This window comes from Carcharodon carcharias, chromosome 25 (assembly GCF_017639515.1).
Source record: "Carcharodon carcharias isolate sCarCar2 chromosome 25, sCarCar2.pri, whole genome shotgun sequence".
Taxonomy (NCBI): domain Eukaryota; kingdom Metazoa; phylum Chordata; class Chondrichthyes; order Lamniformes; family Lamnidae; genus Carcharodon; species Carcharodon carcharias.
The window spans coordinates 34,812,666-34,829,734 of NC_054491.1; the positions used below are offsets into that span (position 1 = coordinate 34,812,666).

Here is a 17,069-nt window from a genome sequence, read left to right on the forward strand (position 1 = left end):
TCAACTCCTACACCATCAGAACAGAAGATTGTAAACCAAAAAACCATCCTTCTGTATCGCTTTTGTAGCTTACTTAAACAATCACACACCTCTCCCCTCCCCCACATATACACCCCTTCATGAAAGAGCAAACAGGAATTTTTTCACAAAAAGCTCTAAAGAATACTTCAACCACTGCCCCAAATTTACAAACATACATTTGAAACATACTTGGGTGAAACATTTCATTGACCAGCAATTGACAGTGTCAACAGCCATGACATAACATATTGAAAGCTAGGATATCTGGTGGGGCAGGGGCAGGAAGGATTCCTTCCCCCCACCCTTCCCCCCCAACCCTTCCCCCTTACCCCCAACCCCCACCACCATGAGCCCTTCAGGAACCTGAATTGGACTAACTGCAGAACTGTTACTGTCCACCTCCCTGCAGTCGTGTCATGATAACCCTGGAGAAGTTTCCCAAATACCAAAAAAAGCCAGGCCACAGGAAAAAGGCTAAAATTTAACTGGATGCAAGTTGATTAGAATAAAATTCCCTACAGACCAGCTTCACCAAAGGCCTAGCATTATCCTTGCTCCTTATAAGCTCAGGTCTTAAAAACTGAGAACAATTAATCAAAATAAAGAGACAAAATGTGATTTGTCATATGTAATACTACAGAGTTTACTTAAAGAGCACCAGTCCAGGTTACACAGTGCCCAAATAAAAAAGGTTCATTATCAGGACCTGAAATGGTGAGCAGAGACCAAAATAACTTTAATTTATACCCTCAGTCATAATGTGGTTCTAGAGGCCATATACAGCTTACAAACATACAACTTGTTTTATAGAATGATGCTACTACCCATTCCCTTCAGTCTTCCTGTGATGGCATCAGGATTGGCATCAGGAGCTCATGTGGGAAATGGCTTGGCAGGTGCCAACCTCTTGCACCTTGCTCTCAATAAAGAGAGGTTATCTTGAATTATGTCCCTCAAAAAGCTGTTGGATAACAGTCCACCAATTATAGAAATTTATAAATGCTTCTTAGGTTAAGTTTTACAAGGAAATTAAAGGGATTGGGCAGGGGGCACAGCTCCTGCAGCCCCCTAGACCCACCCCTTACCCCAATCCTAGGAGACTCTGAACATACACCACCTGTTTTTTTAAAAACCTGATTCCATGCCCATCTGCAGCAAGACCTGCACAATATCCAGGCTTAGGCTGATGAGTGGCAAGTAACATTTGTACCAACATTGCCAGGCCATGACCATCTCCAACAAGTGAGAATCTAACCATTGCCCCTTGATGCTCAGTGTCACCACCATCACTAAATCCCCCACTATCAATATCCTGTGGTTACCATTGACCAGAAACTGAATTAGACTAGCAATATAAATACTGTGGCTACAAGAGCAGGTTAGAGGCTAGGAATCCTGCAGCGAGTAACCCACCTCCTGATTCCCCAAAGCCTGTTCACAATCTACTAACACACAAGGTCAGGAGTGCGATGGAATACTCTCCACTTGACTGGATGAGTGCAGCTCCGACAACACTCAAGAAGCTCACTATCCAGGTCAAAGCAGCCCACTAGATTAATATCCCATCCACACACATTCCCTTCCTCCACCACTGACGCACAGTGGCAGCATTGTGTACTATCTACAAGCTGCACTGCAGCAACTCACCAAAGCTTCTTAGACAGCACCTTCCAAACCACAACTATTACCTTCGAGAAGGACAAGGGTAGCAGACACATGGGAGCAATGCCACCTGGAAGTTCCCCTCCAAGTCACACACCATCCAGAAGTGGAAATATATCACTGTTCTTTCACTATCACTGGGTCAAAATCCTGGAACTTCCTCTCTAACAGCACAGTGGTTGTACCTACACCACACGGACTTCAGCAGTTCAAGAAGGCAGCTCACCACCACCTTCTCAAGAGCAATTAGGGATGGGCAATAAACGCTGGCCCAGCCAGCGAAGCCCACATCCCATGAATGAATTCAAGAAAAAGTTGAATTAAAAACGCTTTGAATTCAAGTCAATAACCTTCTCCCTGAAGTGAGCAAGATTGTATTGGACAAAAGAGAGAGCGCGCGCGAGAGAGAGAGAGAAGGGGAACCAGATAGTAGTGCCTTGCTGGGTAAATAGGAAATAATTCTGATTGTATCTGGAGTTCAGTGGTTAATCAAATCCAAATTGTGGTTACATTAACCACATCACAACTCATACACAGCCCACCACCATCACCATCTCCCCCATTAAAAAAAATTGAATAGGGTGAGCACAGGATGGGCACCGAAATATAGGATCTGCGCTTGACTCCGGATTTAATTTAGTTACAGATTTCACATGAATGGCAGCTGGGAGGAAACCAATTATCAGTACCCACAAGAGGGACAAAAGACCAGAGACATCAATGTTGGGGAATTCTACTTCCAGGCCAAGTGCCACACTTCCACAAGAAAAGGAAAAGGGAAAAAATATGATGGAGGTAATTTATCCTCACGGTAGCACTCTCACCTCAGTCGAGCCAGAATTTTGTGGATTTGAGGCTCACTCCAGAGATATGATAATCCAGGCTACAATATGAAAACAATACTAATGCTGCACTGAGGGAGTACTGCACTGTCTGAGGTGCCATCTTTTGGATGGGGTATTAAACAAGAGGTTCCCTCTGCCTTCTCTCAGTAGGACACAAGATGCATGAGCGCTTTCCATTAACCTCTCCAACATTTATCCTTCAGTCAATGCATAAAAATAAGTGGAAAGAGACTATTCGAACTAACGTATTTGTGTTTACTCTATGCTCGAGCAGGTGGTTCAAATCGCTTCTATCCCCAGAACCCCTCATCCACTTATTTCTAATCTTGAATGTTGACAGTTTCTGCCTGAAGTGAAGTCCACACCCTTATTCAGACTATCGGGTTGGTATTTCACTGCTGTTTGTGAAAGCTTGCTGTGCATCAATTGGTTGTTATGTTTCCTATGCTACAAGAGGGACTATACTTCAGAAAGTACTTCAGTACCTGTGAAGCACTTTGGGCACTATGTAATCACAAACATTTCTTTCAACTATAGGAGGGTGACAGATTAACAAATTTTATTGCTTCATTTTAAAATTGTTAATTCAGCACAAATCATACCCGAATAGCAACTTAAAGTTTAAAAGTTGTATCAGAATAACTCTGCTTGTCCAAGTATCACAAGGGCCCACAAGCATCACTGACTATTTTAGTTGGCACAGAAGCACACCCCACCTTGAATAGCCAAACAAGTCACCGACAAGGATAAACAGAGCCTGTGTGGGACCAGACGCTTTTCTCACTGAAAGGAATAAATTCATGTGACGCAGATACTTTGTTGGTAAATTTTTAAAAACATACTGAATGGCATAGTACTTGCAGGATTTCATGCGAATAGGAATCTGTAACTAGCTACAAAAAAAAACCCAGGCTAGTATATATCACAAGAAAACCTTTGGTCAAAAGATCAGCATTTAAAGATGGCAGACTCAAATACTGACCAGGACTTCCCAGAGGCAGGAATTTAAGCTATTCCACGATTTTCAACCCAAACTGTCTGTCTGTCTCTAAGCTTTGGTATCGAACATGCAAAGAAGCTTGAAGGTATCATGCTTAAAAAGAGTTCTCAGGTCTATGCCTTTCTTGCAATTTCACTCTTGCCCCTTATGTACCCAGATCCTACATCAAACAGTACAAGATTGAAGATATGTAACATGTTGATTACATTAAAGACCCTATGTAAACGCAAGCTGTTGTTCACTGACATCTATACACAAGGACCCCCCAATGTTTATATTACACCATTCCCTCCCTTATTCCCATAGCAGAACTATAGGCCCATATTTTAGTGAATCTACAATGCTGTGATAGGTTAAGGCTTGTTTAGTCTATGGACTGAAGCCATGGGAAATGAGACCATGTTTTCTTCCCCCACCCATCATCGACAGCCTTCAGTGTAAAGTTTAAATTAGGTTTTAGATTCCGAGAAGCCCGTGTCCCAACTGGCTTCCAACTTTTGAACGTCAATAAATCTGCTCCCTGACCCCAGAAAATTAAAACTTAGACTATTTTTCTTTAGAACTCAAGCTGAATTTATGTTTAGACTGATGGGTAAATAGTAAGATGGGTTTCCATTAATCCGGAGATGATAAAGAAGGCCAAAATTTAATATAGCAAAGATAGTGGCATTAAAGAATTAAGGGCAGCTCAGCAAAAATAAATACTTTATATATAGTCTTTGCATCAAGGATATGGAATCCTTGGCTACAAACCAATTGAAGCAGCATCTATAAAGTCAGTTTTAAAAAAGGAATTAGGCAATCTGTTGGAAAAACAAAATGCAATGGGAGAGGGTTTGTGGGATGTAAAGGGTAGGATTAGTCTGTGGGGCGGTAGGGGTGCAGTTGTGTTGTTTATCAACTTTACTGAGACCTCTGCCACAATCAAAACTGGCTTTGTCTTATAGTCCTGTTAAACATAAGAGTCATGGACTTCACTTAATACAAAGCCTCATAATATGCTGATCTTATTCAGTATTATATTTCTACATGATGTACTAGCTCTGCAGCCATGAAGGTTTAGCACTTTTATACCATCCTCCTCTTCTTACCCCCTGCCACATATACCACTCAAGAACAGAAGAACAAACAAGATAGCAAGAATTAGAGTAGACGACCATTCAGCCCCTTAAACCCTGTTCCACCATTCAAGATTATGGCTGATCTGATTGTGGCCTCAATTCAACTGTCCTGTCTGCCCCCATAACTCTCAACTCTCTTGCCAATCAAAAATCATCCTTCAATACATTCAATGACCCAGCCTTCATTGCACTCTGGGGAGAAAAGTTAACGACCCTCCAGAGACAAAAAACATTCTCATCTCCATCTCAAAAGTGAGACCCCTAATTTTTAAAACTGTGTCCCCTGGTCCTGAGCATACCCACAGATGGAAAAACATCTCAGCATCCACTCTGTCAAGTCCCCTGCTTTGCTGTTTTGGTTTATTTTGGCATCTAAGATCGCATTAGTTTTCAAGTGTTAAAATGGGATCACATTAGAAAATGCTTTTGGAAACACTGCCCTAACATATCAGACAGCAATTTTGTCACCATTGAACTCAACTGTAACGTTGGGCTTTTCTGCAAAAGATTAAATTGTGTGGTTTAGTCATGTACGCATGATAGCATATTGTATTTTAACAGGTTACAGCAGTGTCAGTTGACAGGAAGGGGTGATTGTAACATTATAGACTGACGAAGAGCCAGCTTACTGGCAAGTAATGCATATGATTGTCTCTTGTCAGGCAGATTTCACCGAAATAGCCTAGTGTCTGTTAAAGCTAGCACAATTATAATCTCCATTTCAAAAATAAAACCCATTCTAAAAGGACCTTCTGTTTCAATAAGATCACCTCTCACTCTTCTAAACTTCAGCTGGTATAGGTCCAACCTACATACTAATTGTGATTCACGTACCAAGACACCCAAATCCCTCTACCACAGATCTGTAGTCTCTCTCCAATAATACACTGCTTTTCTATTCTTCTTGCCAACGTTGATAAGTTCAGATTGTACTAAATTATACTGCATCTACCAAATTCTTTTAAAACATGACTTTCAGATATACAAAAGTGCAATACTTTAAAACAAGAAAATCAGAGGCAAAGTGATAAGCATTCACATTAAAGATTGATTGAACTTTCCCAGTAGCACGAGAGAAGAGAGAACACAAAAAGATAAAACTAATGAGATTGTCCTACAAATTCTCCCAAATGAGATGGTTTCTTTACAAAAACAGAATTACCTGGAAAAACTCAGCAGGTCTGGCAGCATCGGCGGAGAAGAAAAGAGTTGACGTTTCGAGTCCTCATGACCCTTCAACAGAACTGATTTTTCTTTACAAGGAGAGGGGTGAAATATTAGCTGGTTTAAGGTGGGGGGGCGGGGCAGGAGGGGGTTGGCGGAGAGAAGTGGAGGGGTGGGGGGTGTTGTTGTAGGGACAAGCAAGCAGTGATAGGAGCAGATCATCAAAAGATGTCACAGACAAAAGAACAAAAGAACATAGAGGTGTTAAAGTTGGTGATATTATCTAAACGAATGTGCTAATTAAGAATGGATGGTAGGGCACTCAAGGTACAGCTCTAGTGGGGGTGGGGGGGCATAAAAGATTTAAAAATAATGGAAATAGGTGGGAAAAGAAAAATCTATATAAATTATTGGAAAAAAACAAAAGGAAGGGGGAAGAAACAGAAAGGGGGTGGGGATGGAGAAGGGAGCTCAAGACCTAAAGTTGTTGAATTCAATATTCAGTCTGGAAGGCTGTAAAGTGCCTAGTTGGAAGATGAGGTGTTGTTCCTCCAGTTTGCGTTGAGCTTCACTGGAACAATGCAGCAGGCCAAGGACAGACATGTGGGCAGGAGAGCAGGGTGGAGTGTTAAAATGGCAAGTGACAGGGAGGTTTGGGTCATTCTTGCGGACAGACCGCAGGTTTCTTTGCCCATCTAAATATTTTCCAAACTCCAAGAACACATACCATAGTGAATGAATGTGAAAATATCCCCTTAATTCAGAAGCTGAAGAAAATTTGCTTTCTGATAAAGGGAAGCATATTCATGCATGTTAAGCTGCACATCCAATTATTTCCAGTATCCTTTGGGAATATCCATTATCGGGATCATAGTTTTCCGGTCTTGGATGTGGCTCCGTTTTCCACTGCACCCCCCACCCCTACAAATCAACATACAAATGTGCCTGACCAGCAGCAAAGAACAGGCTGAGTTTTACTGAGCATTCACTTCCATTTAGTAATCTTTAGAATGGGTTTTATTTTTGAAATGGAGATTATAATTGTGCTAACTTTAACAGACACTAGGCTATTTCGGTGAACTCACACTGCCTGACAAGAGACAATCATATGCATTACTTGCCAGTAAGCTGGCTCTTCGTCAGTCTATAATGTTACAATCACCCCTTCCTGTCAACTGACACTGCTGTAACCTGTTAAAATACAATATGCTATCATGCGCACATGACTAAACCACACAATTTAATCTTTTGCAGAAAAGCCCAACGTTACAGTTGAGTTCAATGGTGACAAAATTGCTGTCTGAGATGTTAGGGCAGTGCTTCCAAAAGCATTTTCTAATGTGATCCCATTTTAACACTTGAAAACTAATGCAGCCCTAGATGCCAAAATAAACCAAAATAGCAAAGCAGCAAAGAGTCCACTTGCTAACCAATCCATACTTTCTTCTCATGCAATATAAATTGTTGTTCCCTTTACCATCGATATTCTTCAAAGCTGTCCTGATGAGTGCAATATGAAAAGCTTTGACAGCTTATCTTTTTTTAGCAATATTCAATACATAATTATTAACGTTTGCATCTTATTGATCAACATATAGGGACATAGGAGTAGGCCAGTCAGTCCTTTGAGCCGGTTCTGTTATTCAATCAAATCATGGCTGATCTGTTTCTGGTCTCAGTTCTACTTTGCACATTACCAGGCCTAGAACAGCTCCCTGGTTTGTTCTTTATATCATATAAATATGAAAATGTGTTGTAAAGCATTCTGTAAAAATTTTGTTTCATGTACTTATGTAGGATTCAGTCAAGCTCACCATATTCCCTGGTGATGGAAGACCCAGTAAAAGCCCTCCCTCCCCAGCCCCGCACCCCCAATTCCTGGACCCATGATTGCTGTACATTCACCCTGCTGCACGTAGTCCCTGTAAAAATGACGGCCATTGATCTTGGCCTGTCACCTGAAGCAGCTCTAGAACTGTTGTCCGAATTTGATGCAAAGGTGGGACCAGTAGCTTCTTATTCAGCCTCCCCTGCCCAACCACCAGGTCCACTCCCCTCTGCCGCACCTCAGAGACAGACTGATAGATGAGTAGGGCAATGGGCAGGCCAGCTGTTGCCTCCCGGGCCTCAGCATGGGGTACAGTCACAGGGGTGGAGGAAGCTAACAGCGGGGGTTACAACCCATTGTTTGGGAATTGTGTCAGGTCCGTTCTGCTGGTTCCTTTAGATCTGGGAGTGCAATCTGGGGTATGACTGCCATATTTTTATCTATGGATCACAAAATTACATTTTGAAGTGATGGAAATATTGCGCAACTCACCTCCAAATTCTTTTGATTTGTAAAGACAACATAGAGAAGTTCTAAAAAATACCCTTGCAATCACTAAAAGAAAAGGAGTTATGCAAATTCTCACTATATCCACCTCTGTCAACCTTAAGACATTCACTTTAGAAAGTCTTCATAGCAAGAAGTCATGTTCAGGTGCAAGCTGGCTCATGTACTGATTACTTTAGAGAGTCAATAAAGAAGGGGTGGGGAGTGGTGCAAGTGATACTTTGCCCCGATGATGCCCATGGTTAATCACCTGTCTATACTCAACCCAATGGCCGTCAGTCACAATCATCTATTATCTGCCTTTAGTTTATGTTAACAAGAGCAGCTGAATTGATATAGCGCTCGCTGCTTTGGCTGGGATTATATTCCATTTATTATCCACTATTCGGGATGAAGGCAGGATAAGGAGAGTACGATTGATTCTCAGTCTTCCTTTAGGCTAATTAGTGCCATGCTGGCCTTTAGTTACATGCTAACAAAGTTTAAAAAGAAAATATCACAAAATATTAACTCTTTTCACACAACCACAGGGTTTGTTTTCAGCAAAATTAAACTGTGAGGAGGCCAATTTGAGGCAAACGTAAATCGCTAGTGTGCAATGTAACAAACACCACATGCTAAAAGGTCAATGATGCAACTCTAGTTTTTAAAAACTTCCAACACAGAAGTTGATAAACACCCGATAAGGTTAGCTGCTCACACTGTTACAAAAACACACTGGAGCAGCTTCATTGCAAGGTTTCTAAATCAGAAATCATTTTAGCCTGGATCACAAGTGTCAGACAGGCAATTGTCGGGCATCATAGTCGAGCTGGGCAAATGGTAAAGGAAACACATTTAATGATAAAACAGTAAAAAGAACCAGAGTGGAGAATGGGAGCTTCTTTAAGTAATGAGGTCTGAAATGCACTGCTCGAAAGGGTGGTAGAAGCAGATTCGATCGCAACTTCCAAGGGAATTGGATAAATACTTGAAAAGGAAACATTTGTATGGCTATGGGAAAAGAGTAAGGGAGATGGGCCAACTTGATAGCTCTTTCATAGGCACAATAGGCTGAATGGCTTAAAATTCTAATTATATTTCTGTAAGCAATTAAGTTAGTAAATCCTGTAGCTCCTAATCAGCAATGTAAAGTTTTCATGTAAGAGTACACCTTGCCCACTTATGGCCAAGTTCATATCTCAGCAAACTGCTTTCGGTGCCATGAATTTGGGGGTTTCATTAGTTTCCACCACCACACCCACCTCACAACCAAACACACCCCATGGACAATTGGCTGTTCCACCCATTCTTTCCAAAAGAAATTTTGTTCTTTTCTCCACAAACACTGCTCTATACTGCAAATGATGTCACACTTGGCATGATCAGATGTGCTCTGAAATTAATAATTCTGGACTGAATCTAGCCGGTTGTTATATTATAACCAGATGCCAAGTAAACAGGGAGCTTCTGCCAGTATTGTGTTTGTTTTGGCCACAAGCACTGCTAGTCAGACCACACGTCAGAGGCCATACTGCTTCGTTGTTTTGTAAATGAACATCATGTCAGTCCAAAAACCAACAAACCCAAAGACCCAACATTTGGGCTATAACCAATATGGCCTCTTAATATTACATAATATTTGTAATAGGGCTGGATGAGGTTGCAGGGATAGGCAGCATGAAGCTGTGGATGCATTTGAACACAAGGGTGAGAATCTTTGTTGAGTCATAATTGACAATAAAATTGAAGCTACTTACTTCCCAAAAGTTAGGCAATTAAATTTTTGACCCTTGAGCAATTCACCTGCCATTTGATGGATCATTTGCTTGTCACAGGCCAAGAAACTATTCCTCACATGGGTTCATAAGTAAAATATCCAAGGTCAAAGTATTTAGTAATTCAAATGTCACTGATTTGTATATCAAAATTTCATCACGTGTCCAATTTCCCCCCCGCCCCTCCAAACGGAGAGTATAGGTATAGCCAGGACAGCTTTATATGTAGTAACTGGTCCAACACACAAAACTCTTTATCAAAAAAGTAAATTGTTAAAAACTAATTTATCCTGTAGCCATTGTCTAAAAACCACAGGATTTTCCAATTTGCAGCAGGATACAGCTCAGCTCCACCCTGATTCGATGAAATAAGATCTGAAACTACTCTAAGGTAGTGATGTCGAAATGAAAGAACTCCAGGATGACTGCACAGAAGCTGCAGAAAGTAGGAGAGCTGTGAATGGAAAAATTCAAACTGGAACAATAGGATTGAAAGGAGAGATTTCTTCTGTGGCCGAGATACAGACAGCACTGGGAAAATCAGTCTTGCCTCAATGGCAGCAATCTTATGCAGGTCAGAGGCTGAGCGTGATCAGTTCAAGTCCCCCTCAACAGACCTGAGCCTGGTGCAGTCTTTCAGATGAGGTGCTAAACTGAAACCCCAATCTGCCATCTCAAACGGATACAAAAGAGCCATGGCATTTTTCTGAAGTGCTGGGCACTCCCCCCCAGTGTCCTGGCCAACATTTAGCCTTCAATCAACTTGGCCAACCAACATTTATCCCTCAGTCAACATTGCAAAAAGACTATCTGGTGGTTTATCTCATTGCTACTCAAGAGAGAATTTGATGTGCACAAATCAGCTGTCACGTTTTTCCTATAGTAAAGCAATAGTATTTCAAGAGTATTTAATTTTTAAGAAATTTTAAACTGAGTTTTATACTCCATCTCACCTGCCCATCACTCCACAGTGATAGCCTTACCTTCAGAACAAAAAATATAAGAAAGCAAGAGTATGATTTAAAGGGCAGGGCCACTTAAGAAAAACAGGCACATTTTGCTATGTAACAGAATAAAAACCAAAAATAGAAGGATAACAAATTGTCCTTTTATTATTGAAACCAAAATCCAAGGGTAACCTTTGAAGCAGTTGCAAGGGTTCAATATTAAAGTACAGCAGGGGAATGTTTACTGCAGGATAAGCCTGCAAATGGAGTTTGTCAGAAGGTATAACAGCGGTACATCACGTGGCCTGGATAAGAAAGCCCAAGAAGTTTCAAATAGTTGTGGGCATATCTGAAAGTCAACATTAGCATGAACATGCTGCACTTTTAATCTCAATAGTTTCACCTTTGGGGACTGACATATTAATCACTTAAATCAAGCTTTCACGCTTAGTCCTGGAGAAAACACTTCTAAAACTTTGGTTGGGTTATTGGGGGAGGGTGGGGTGCTAGATGGAGGAAGAGGAGGAATTGCCAAATTTACAGCCTCTAGTCTTTCCCCTTCTTCACTGTCCCCTCTGCCCCGCCCTCCAACAGTACATCCTCTACCCTCTCCCCAGTACATCCATACCAGATCTTCCCTACTGCATGGATGTCGAGATTTTTCTCCCTAATTAACTGCTACTCATTGAACAGCCCTCATATCTTTTCCCTAGAATTGCTGATTAGTGGTATCGCAGATCTTCACTCCATCCCACTTCAGTGATACTCCCAACTTGTGCAACTCTGACCATGCAGCACTCCCTCAAGACTGCACATTAGCCTAGATTGGCATGCTTAAGTCTCTGGAATTGGACTTGAACCCACAACCTTCTGACTCAGGAGCCATGTGTCCTACCACTGAGCCACATCTTGTTCCTAAGGCAGTAGCAGCAGCAAACTCTTACACCCCGAACCCCAAGTAAAGGCCAGTCCTCATATTGCAACTTTGCAAAGTGAATGCATCATTGAATCCCCATTTTCAAATCTCCATTTCCTCCATAGCCCCCATCCTCACAAACCCAGCTCACTCCAGTTTCTATGGAAATATTTTGAAGTTTCCTGGTCACGTGTTTAAAAAACACAAGGGCGCAAAACCAGGTAAGAGATCAACATCTGGAAAAAGTCACCAGCTAAAATTTGGGAAGTTCGTTAACATAGAAAAATGATTAGCATTTATTCCTACAGTGAAGCAGCATAGTGCAGATCAGAATCTGTTGGTTCAGGGGGAGCAAGGGTAGCTCACTCTTCCAGCTTTTACACCAACATCTAACCCTCTCTGGGTCATATGGTCAGTCGATACTAAACTGGCCACTTGGTGCAATTTCAGTAAGTGAGATTCAGGTTATTATTCCTGTACAAACCTCATCTTTCATTCCACAAGATGAGAGTTAGTGGCTGACTGCTGTTCGTGACAAGTCTGTATTTTTATTGTGTTGCAGACTTTTCATTATGTCTGACTGATGTCGAACTAATTTCACTCACTGCGGCTGACTGAAAAGGGGAATTTTTGGGGGGTGCAGGCAGGGTGGAATAGCAACATGTAATGTCAGCAGTTCCTTCTTTTGCATACTGGCTATGCATTTTAGCTGATACATATTTCAACTTGCAACAATTAACAGAGCACATCTTAAGCTGCATTTAAAATCACAACTACAGTACTGGTATCAAATGGCTTTGCTTCCCACTGACACCAGAACCTGGCTTTATAGTCCAAACTAGTAAAGCAGAATGAGATGCCCCATTAGAGGGAGTTGTACTCTGCAGAGTTAGTTTTAGCTTTTGACAACAGGCTGATACTACACAAACTGTGTTGATGAAAGCTAAAATAGCTTCCCCATGATGTGAAACCTATAGTGTAAATGTACTCTTGAACAGCAAAGCCAGTGTGCCTTTACGAACACTAGACACAGCTGCACATCATATACCACTAACTTTCTACTGAGAACCTTTGTCATACTTACACCATTAATACATGAACTAACAAGCACTGAAATCAAGCGGTGCCACTAAATTCTTAAATACCTACCATAGTCCAGCTGCAATATCACATCATTGGATTTTTTGGTCAGGTAAACCAATAAACAAAGGATGGCAAACAGAAACTATTTCTGCCAAAGTAAAGAAGATTAAGATGAGATTTAATAGGTTTTTAAAAATATATGGGTTTTGAAGTGGAGGGTAATGGGTTGAATATAGAATTATTTCCCCTGGTTAACTCTCTAGTCAAACTCCCTAATGTATTTTAAATTGCCACCAAGTGAGAGAATGAGGTCAGAATATATTCCTCCAGAGTGTTGTTGGAGCGTGACATTACTTATCAAAAGAGAATTGTTGACAGAGACCATTGCATCAAGGGAAAATGGTGAAATATTTGAAGGTGGCGGCACACATGAAGGTTATGGGTTTTGTAATGGATCCTCTGGCAAAGAGCTGGCTCACAATGGGCTAAATGCTCATCTCCTGTGCTGCAAGCATCTTTGGCTCCATAATGCTGGCTAACCTGGCAGCATCTGTTTAGTTAAACGTTTGAACAATGATACAGATCAGGAAGGTCGCAACTTCAGTCCTTAGTGCCTGCAGTGATACCCATATCTCAACAATAGATTACAAAAATCAAATCTTGGTGGTGGCAGCTGAACAAACACATGGCCAAGTATGGGACTGAACTGAAATGTTAGTCCAGAGGGTGCTCAAACTCTCCCTGTGTTATTTGGATGATTAGACAGCCTCCTTTTGTGCTGTTTGAATCAGGAAGACAGCCCATCGAGCCTGAATAATAGTCACTGGACTAGTAACCCAGAGTTCCAAGCTAATGCTTCTGGGGACATGGGTTTGAATCCCAACACAGCAGTTGGGGGAATTTAAATTCAATTAATAAATCTGGAATTGAAAGCTAGTCTCAGTAATGGTTATTATGAAACTCAATTGCTGTAAAAACCCTTCTGGTTCACTAATGTCCTTTAGGGAAAGAAACCTGTCACCCTCACCTGGTCTGGCCTACATGTGACTCCTGACCCACAGCGCTGTGGCACCTTAACTGTCCTGGGAATTGGCCTAGCCTGCCAGTCAGTCAAAGCAATTAGGGATGGGCAACAAATGCTGGCCTTGCTAACAACACCCACATCCCATGAAAGAATAAATAAGGTGCATGTGTCAATAGATATTGTTTAGTTGTGTTTGATTATCTTAGGAGTTCAGGAAGAAACAAGCAATTAAGGCAGACTGCATGATGTGGCAGGTGAATGACCTGGAATCCAATAGCCAGGAAATTGGGACAGAAAGAAAAAAACATTGGGAAAGTTATTAAGCAGCAACAGTGGGAAGGGAGAACCAGAAAAACGTACGGCTGGATGGAGGAAAGAGAAGATAAGGAGCACAGCAACTAGCAACGAAAAGCAAGGTGAGCAGTAAAAAGGACCAATATTAAGTTGCAGAGTGCGAACCAACTGTAACTGAAGGATTCTCCCAGCTGAAAAGCAGGAAATTGTATCCCAGACAAAGAGGGAGCTCTAGGCAGTGGGACAGACACAGCAGAAATAAGACCCGCAAGACTATGACTGTCTTTGTCCTTCCCCACAAAGACACTTTATATTCTAACAAAAAGGTGTCGGAGGCGGACTTGCCTTTAATCAAGGGCTTGTATCGGCTCGGTTACTGCGCAACACAGACCCATACTTCCAGGACACCTGTAATGTACAATCACCCACACGCTCCTTACCAGTTGTCTCTGGAAAATGCCTGGATACAGCGGATCCCTGGAGGTATCGTAGACCGAGCCATGATTCACTCAGTGTTGAGCTTAAAACGGAAATAAAAGAGGTAGCAGCACCGAGCTGGCAGACTCCGCAGCGATTCCTAGCCTTTCGACTTTTCAGATTCAGCAATTACCCCAGCGTCAGAGGCATGGTCTTGAAGGCTCTGTCATTGAAGACGGGAATCGGAGGTCTGGTTTAAAACTGCTGTGGTATCCATCTAGTCCCGGTGATGTAACAAATTACATGGAAACAATGCATAATGTAGCCAACCACAGGGCAAGGTAACAAATGTTACAGAGCAAAAACTTCCGGGGCTGATCAGCTGAAGACTGAGCTAGATTTCAATCACATAAATACTACCATTAGAGACCCATGGATAAGACGAGTCATAAACAGCCCAGCCATGGTTGGAGATTTCTCTCCCACAGCAGCATGTGACCCGGCTGGAGCTGACGACAGGAAATAAAAGCCAATGAAACTGACGCGTGCAAAATGTAGACAGGGTGGAGTTCAGCTGCAGCGAAAAAAAATCTCACATCGAAATCACTCTAGACTTAAAGCTGTGGTTGGTCGCTTGATTTTGTTTTATCACTGAGAGACGGTGAAAGTTGATGACCTCACCTGAATCATTTTCCCGAGGAAAATTCCCTTAGTTCCAAGTAACTGAACTCCATATTTAATAAATGACACATATTTTAATTGCTTCAGAGAATCATGCAGCTCGGTCCACCGTTCATGTAAGTGAGCTATCTAATTCGTCCCATTTCCCTGCTCTTTCCCCAAAGTCCTGCAACCACCCCCCGCTCGCCAGTGCAGACCCAATTCCCTTTTGGAAATTATTATTGAATCAGACCGACATTCCAGATCATAACTTGTGTAAAGAAAAATCTCATCTCCCTTCTGGTTCTTTCTGCCAATTACCTTAAATCTGTGTCGCTGCTCATTGACCCATTTGCTAGTGTAACAGTTTCTTCCCTATTTACATATAATTTTGAACAATTCAATTATCTCTCTACTCCACAGGGAACAATCCCAACTTTTCCAGTCTAACATGGAGAGACTGAGCTGTAAATTTGTTGTAAGGGTGGCCCGGTTGCTACTATTAAAGATGGAGATGATCTGGAGACACTTCTTGGATAGAAACATTAAGTTTACATGTGTGCTTTCAACTCCAAATCTATCTCTACACTGACCACTGAGGTAGCCTGTGCTACTCTTCTATTGGTTATGACACATCATGTAATCTCCCCTAACCAGTATTATTCTTAAACAACACTAAACAAAAACATAATTACTACAAAATTCAATATAACTGGAGCTTCTCATCACTGAACAATTCCTGTAAATTTTCTTTACTTCATCCCCCACCCCAGGCATTGATATTCTTCCTAAAGTGTGGTGCACCCAGAATGAAAAAGCAGTTCTCCTGCTGAGGCCTGACGATTGATTTATAAAGATGTGGCAAAATTTCCTTTCCCCTGTACTCAACAAAGTTAAGGATGCCACAAGCTTTTTAAGAGCTTTGTTTCGATTTTCCCCCAATATCTGTTCTTGATTCTACACATAATGACGTGCAGCTCCTGTTTATAGACCTGAGGGGCCTTCTTGGCTCTTTGCAGGCGTTGATCATCTTTTACCAGGACCTGATCAAAGTCTGAAACATGGTTGCCTCGCGGCACAGCTCTCCCCTGTCAGTAGTAGTGGCTATGGTCAGAGAGCCGCTGCTCAGGAATCCGACCCTCCGTCCCTTTCAGTGGCTGGCGGAGAGGAGAGCTCTGGCTGCTGGGGTGACCAGGATTGGGGACGTGCTGCGTGGCGAGGAGTGGGCTGGATGCTTCCGCAGGAATTGGCGCGTCATGCATCTGTGGGCGTCTGGCCATTTAAGACCTTAGGATGGTCGTGCTCAGCCCTGATGTTATACTGGGTCTCGAGGTGGCCCAGGGGCGTAGTGGTCTTCCGTCTGAGCGTTCCTGTTTGAACGGAATTCCACATTGACCCCAAGCCCCGAACCCTCCCTCGGGAGCCGGTGCCCCGCAGTATGAGCCACCTTAAGGAAATGCCCTCTGTGTCCTTTAGCAAGGCACAGAGGAGTTTCCTGTACGGACTGCTGCTGCTGCACACCCTTCACTTCCTTTCCCTCGCTCGCCACCCAGACACACCCTGGCGTGTCTTGTTGCCGTCTGGCGGCAGAGGTCCCCGTTGGGGAGCCCTCTATGGAGGTGTCCTGCTTTCCATCAGGGACCTAGGGTGGAGGGTGTTGCATGTAGCAGTTCCTTTTAAGCATAGGATGTGTCGGTTCATGGACCCCCAAGACATCTGCCCTTTTTTCAGTCCATGTCTATGTTAATTGTTGTAGGCTGCATTCGCTTTTCATTTATTTAAAAAACCTTTTATTACTGTTTTGTTTGCACTTCAGTCCCACG

General features: G+C 42.4%; 1 protein-coding gene across 3 annotated transcripts in view; it reads right to left on the bottom strand.

The window, feature by feature from the left end:
* Positions 1 to 15,089, bottom strand: part of slc37a2 (solute carrier family 37 member 2) — a 272,775-nt gene extending 257,686 nt beyond the window's left edge. For all 3 annotated transcript variants that reach the window (XM_041174633.1, XM_041174632.1, XM_041174634.1), the window contains exon 1: positions 14,610 to 15,089. In XM_041174633.1, the coding sequence (XP_041030567.1) occupies positions 14,610 to 14,671 (62 nt within the window). In that variant the 5' untranslated portion in view covers positions 14,672 to 15,089. The remainder of the gene's footprint in view (positions 1 to 14,609) is intronic.
* Between the last annotated feature and the right edge of the window lie 1,980 nt (positions 15,090 to 17,069).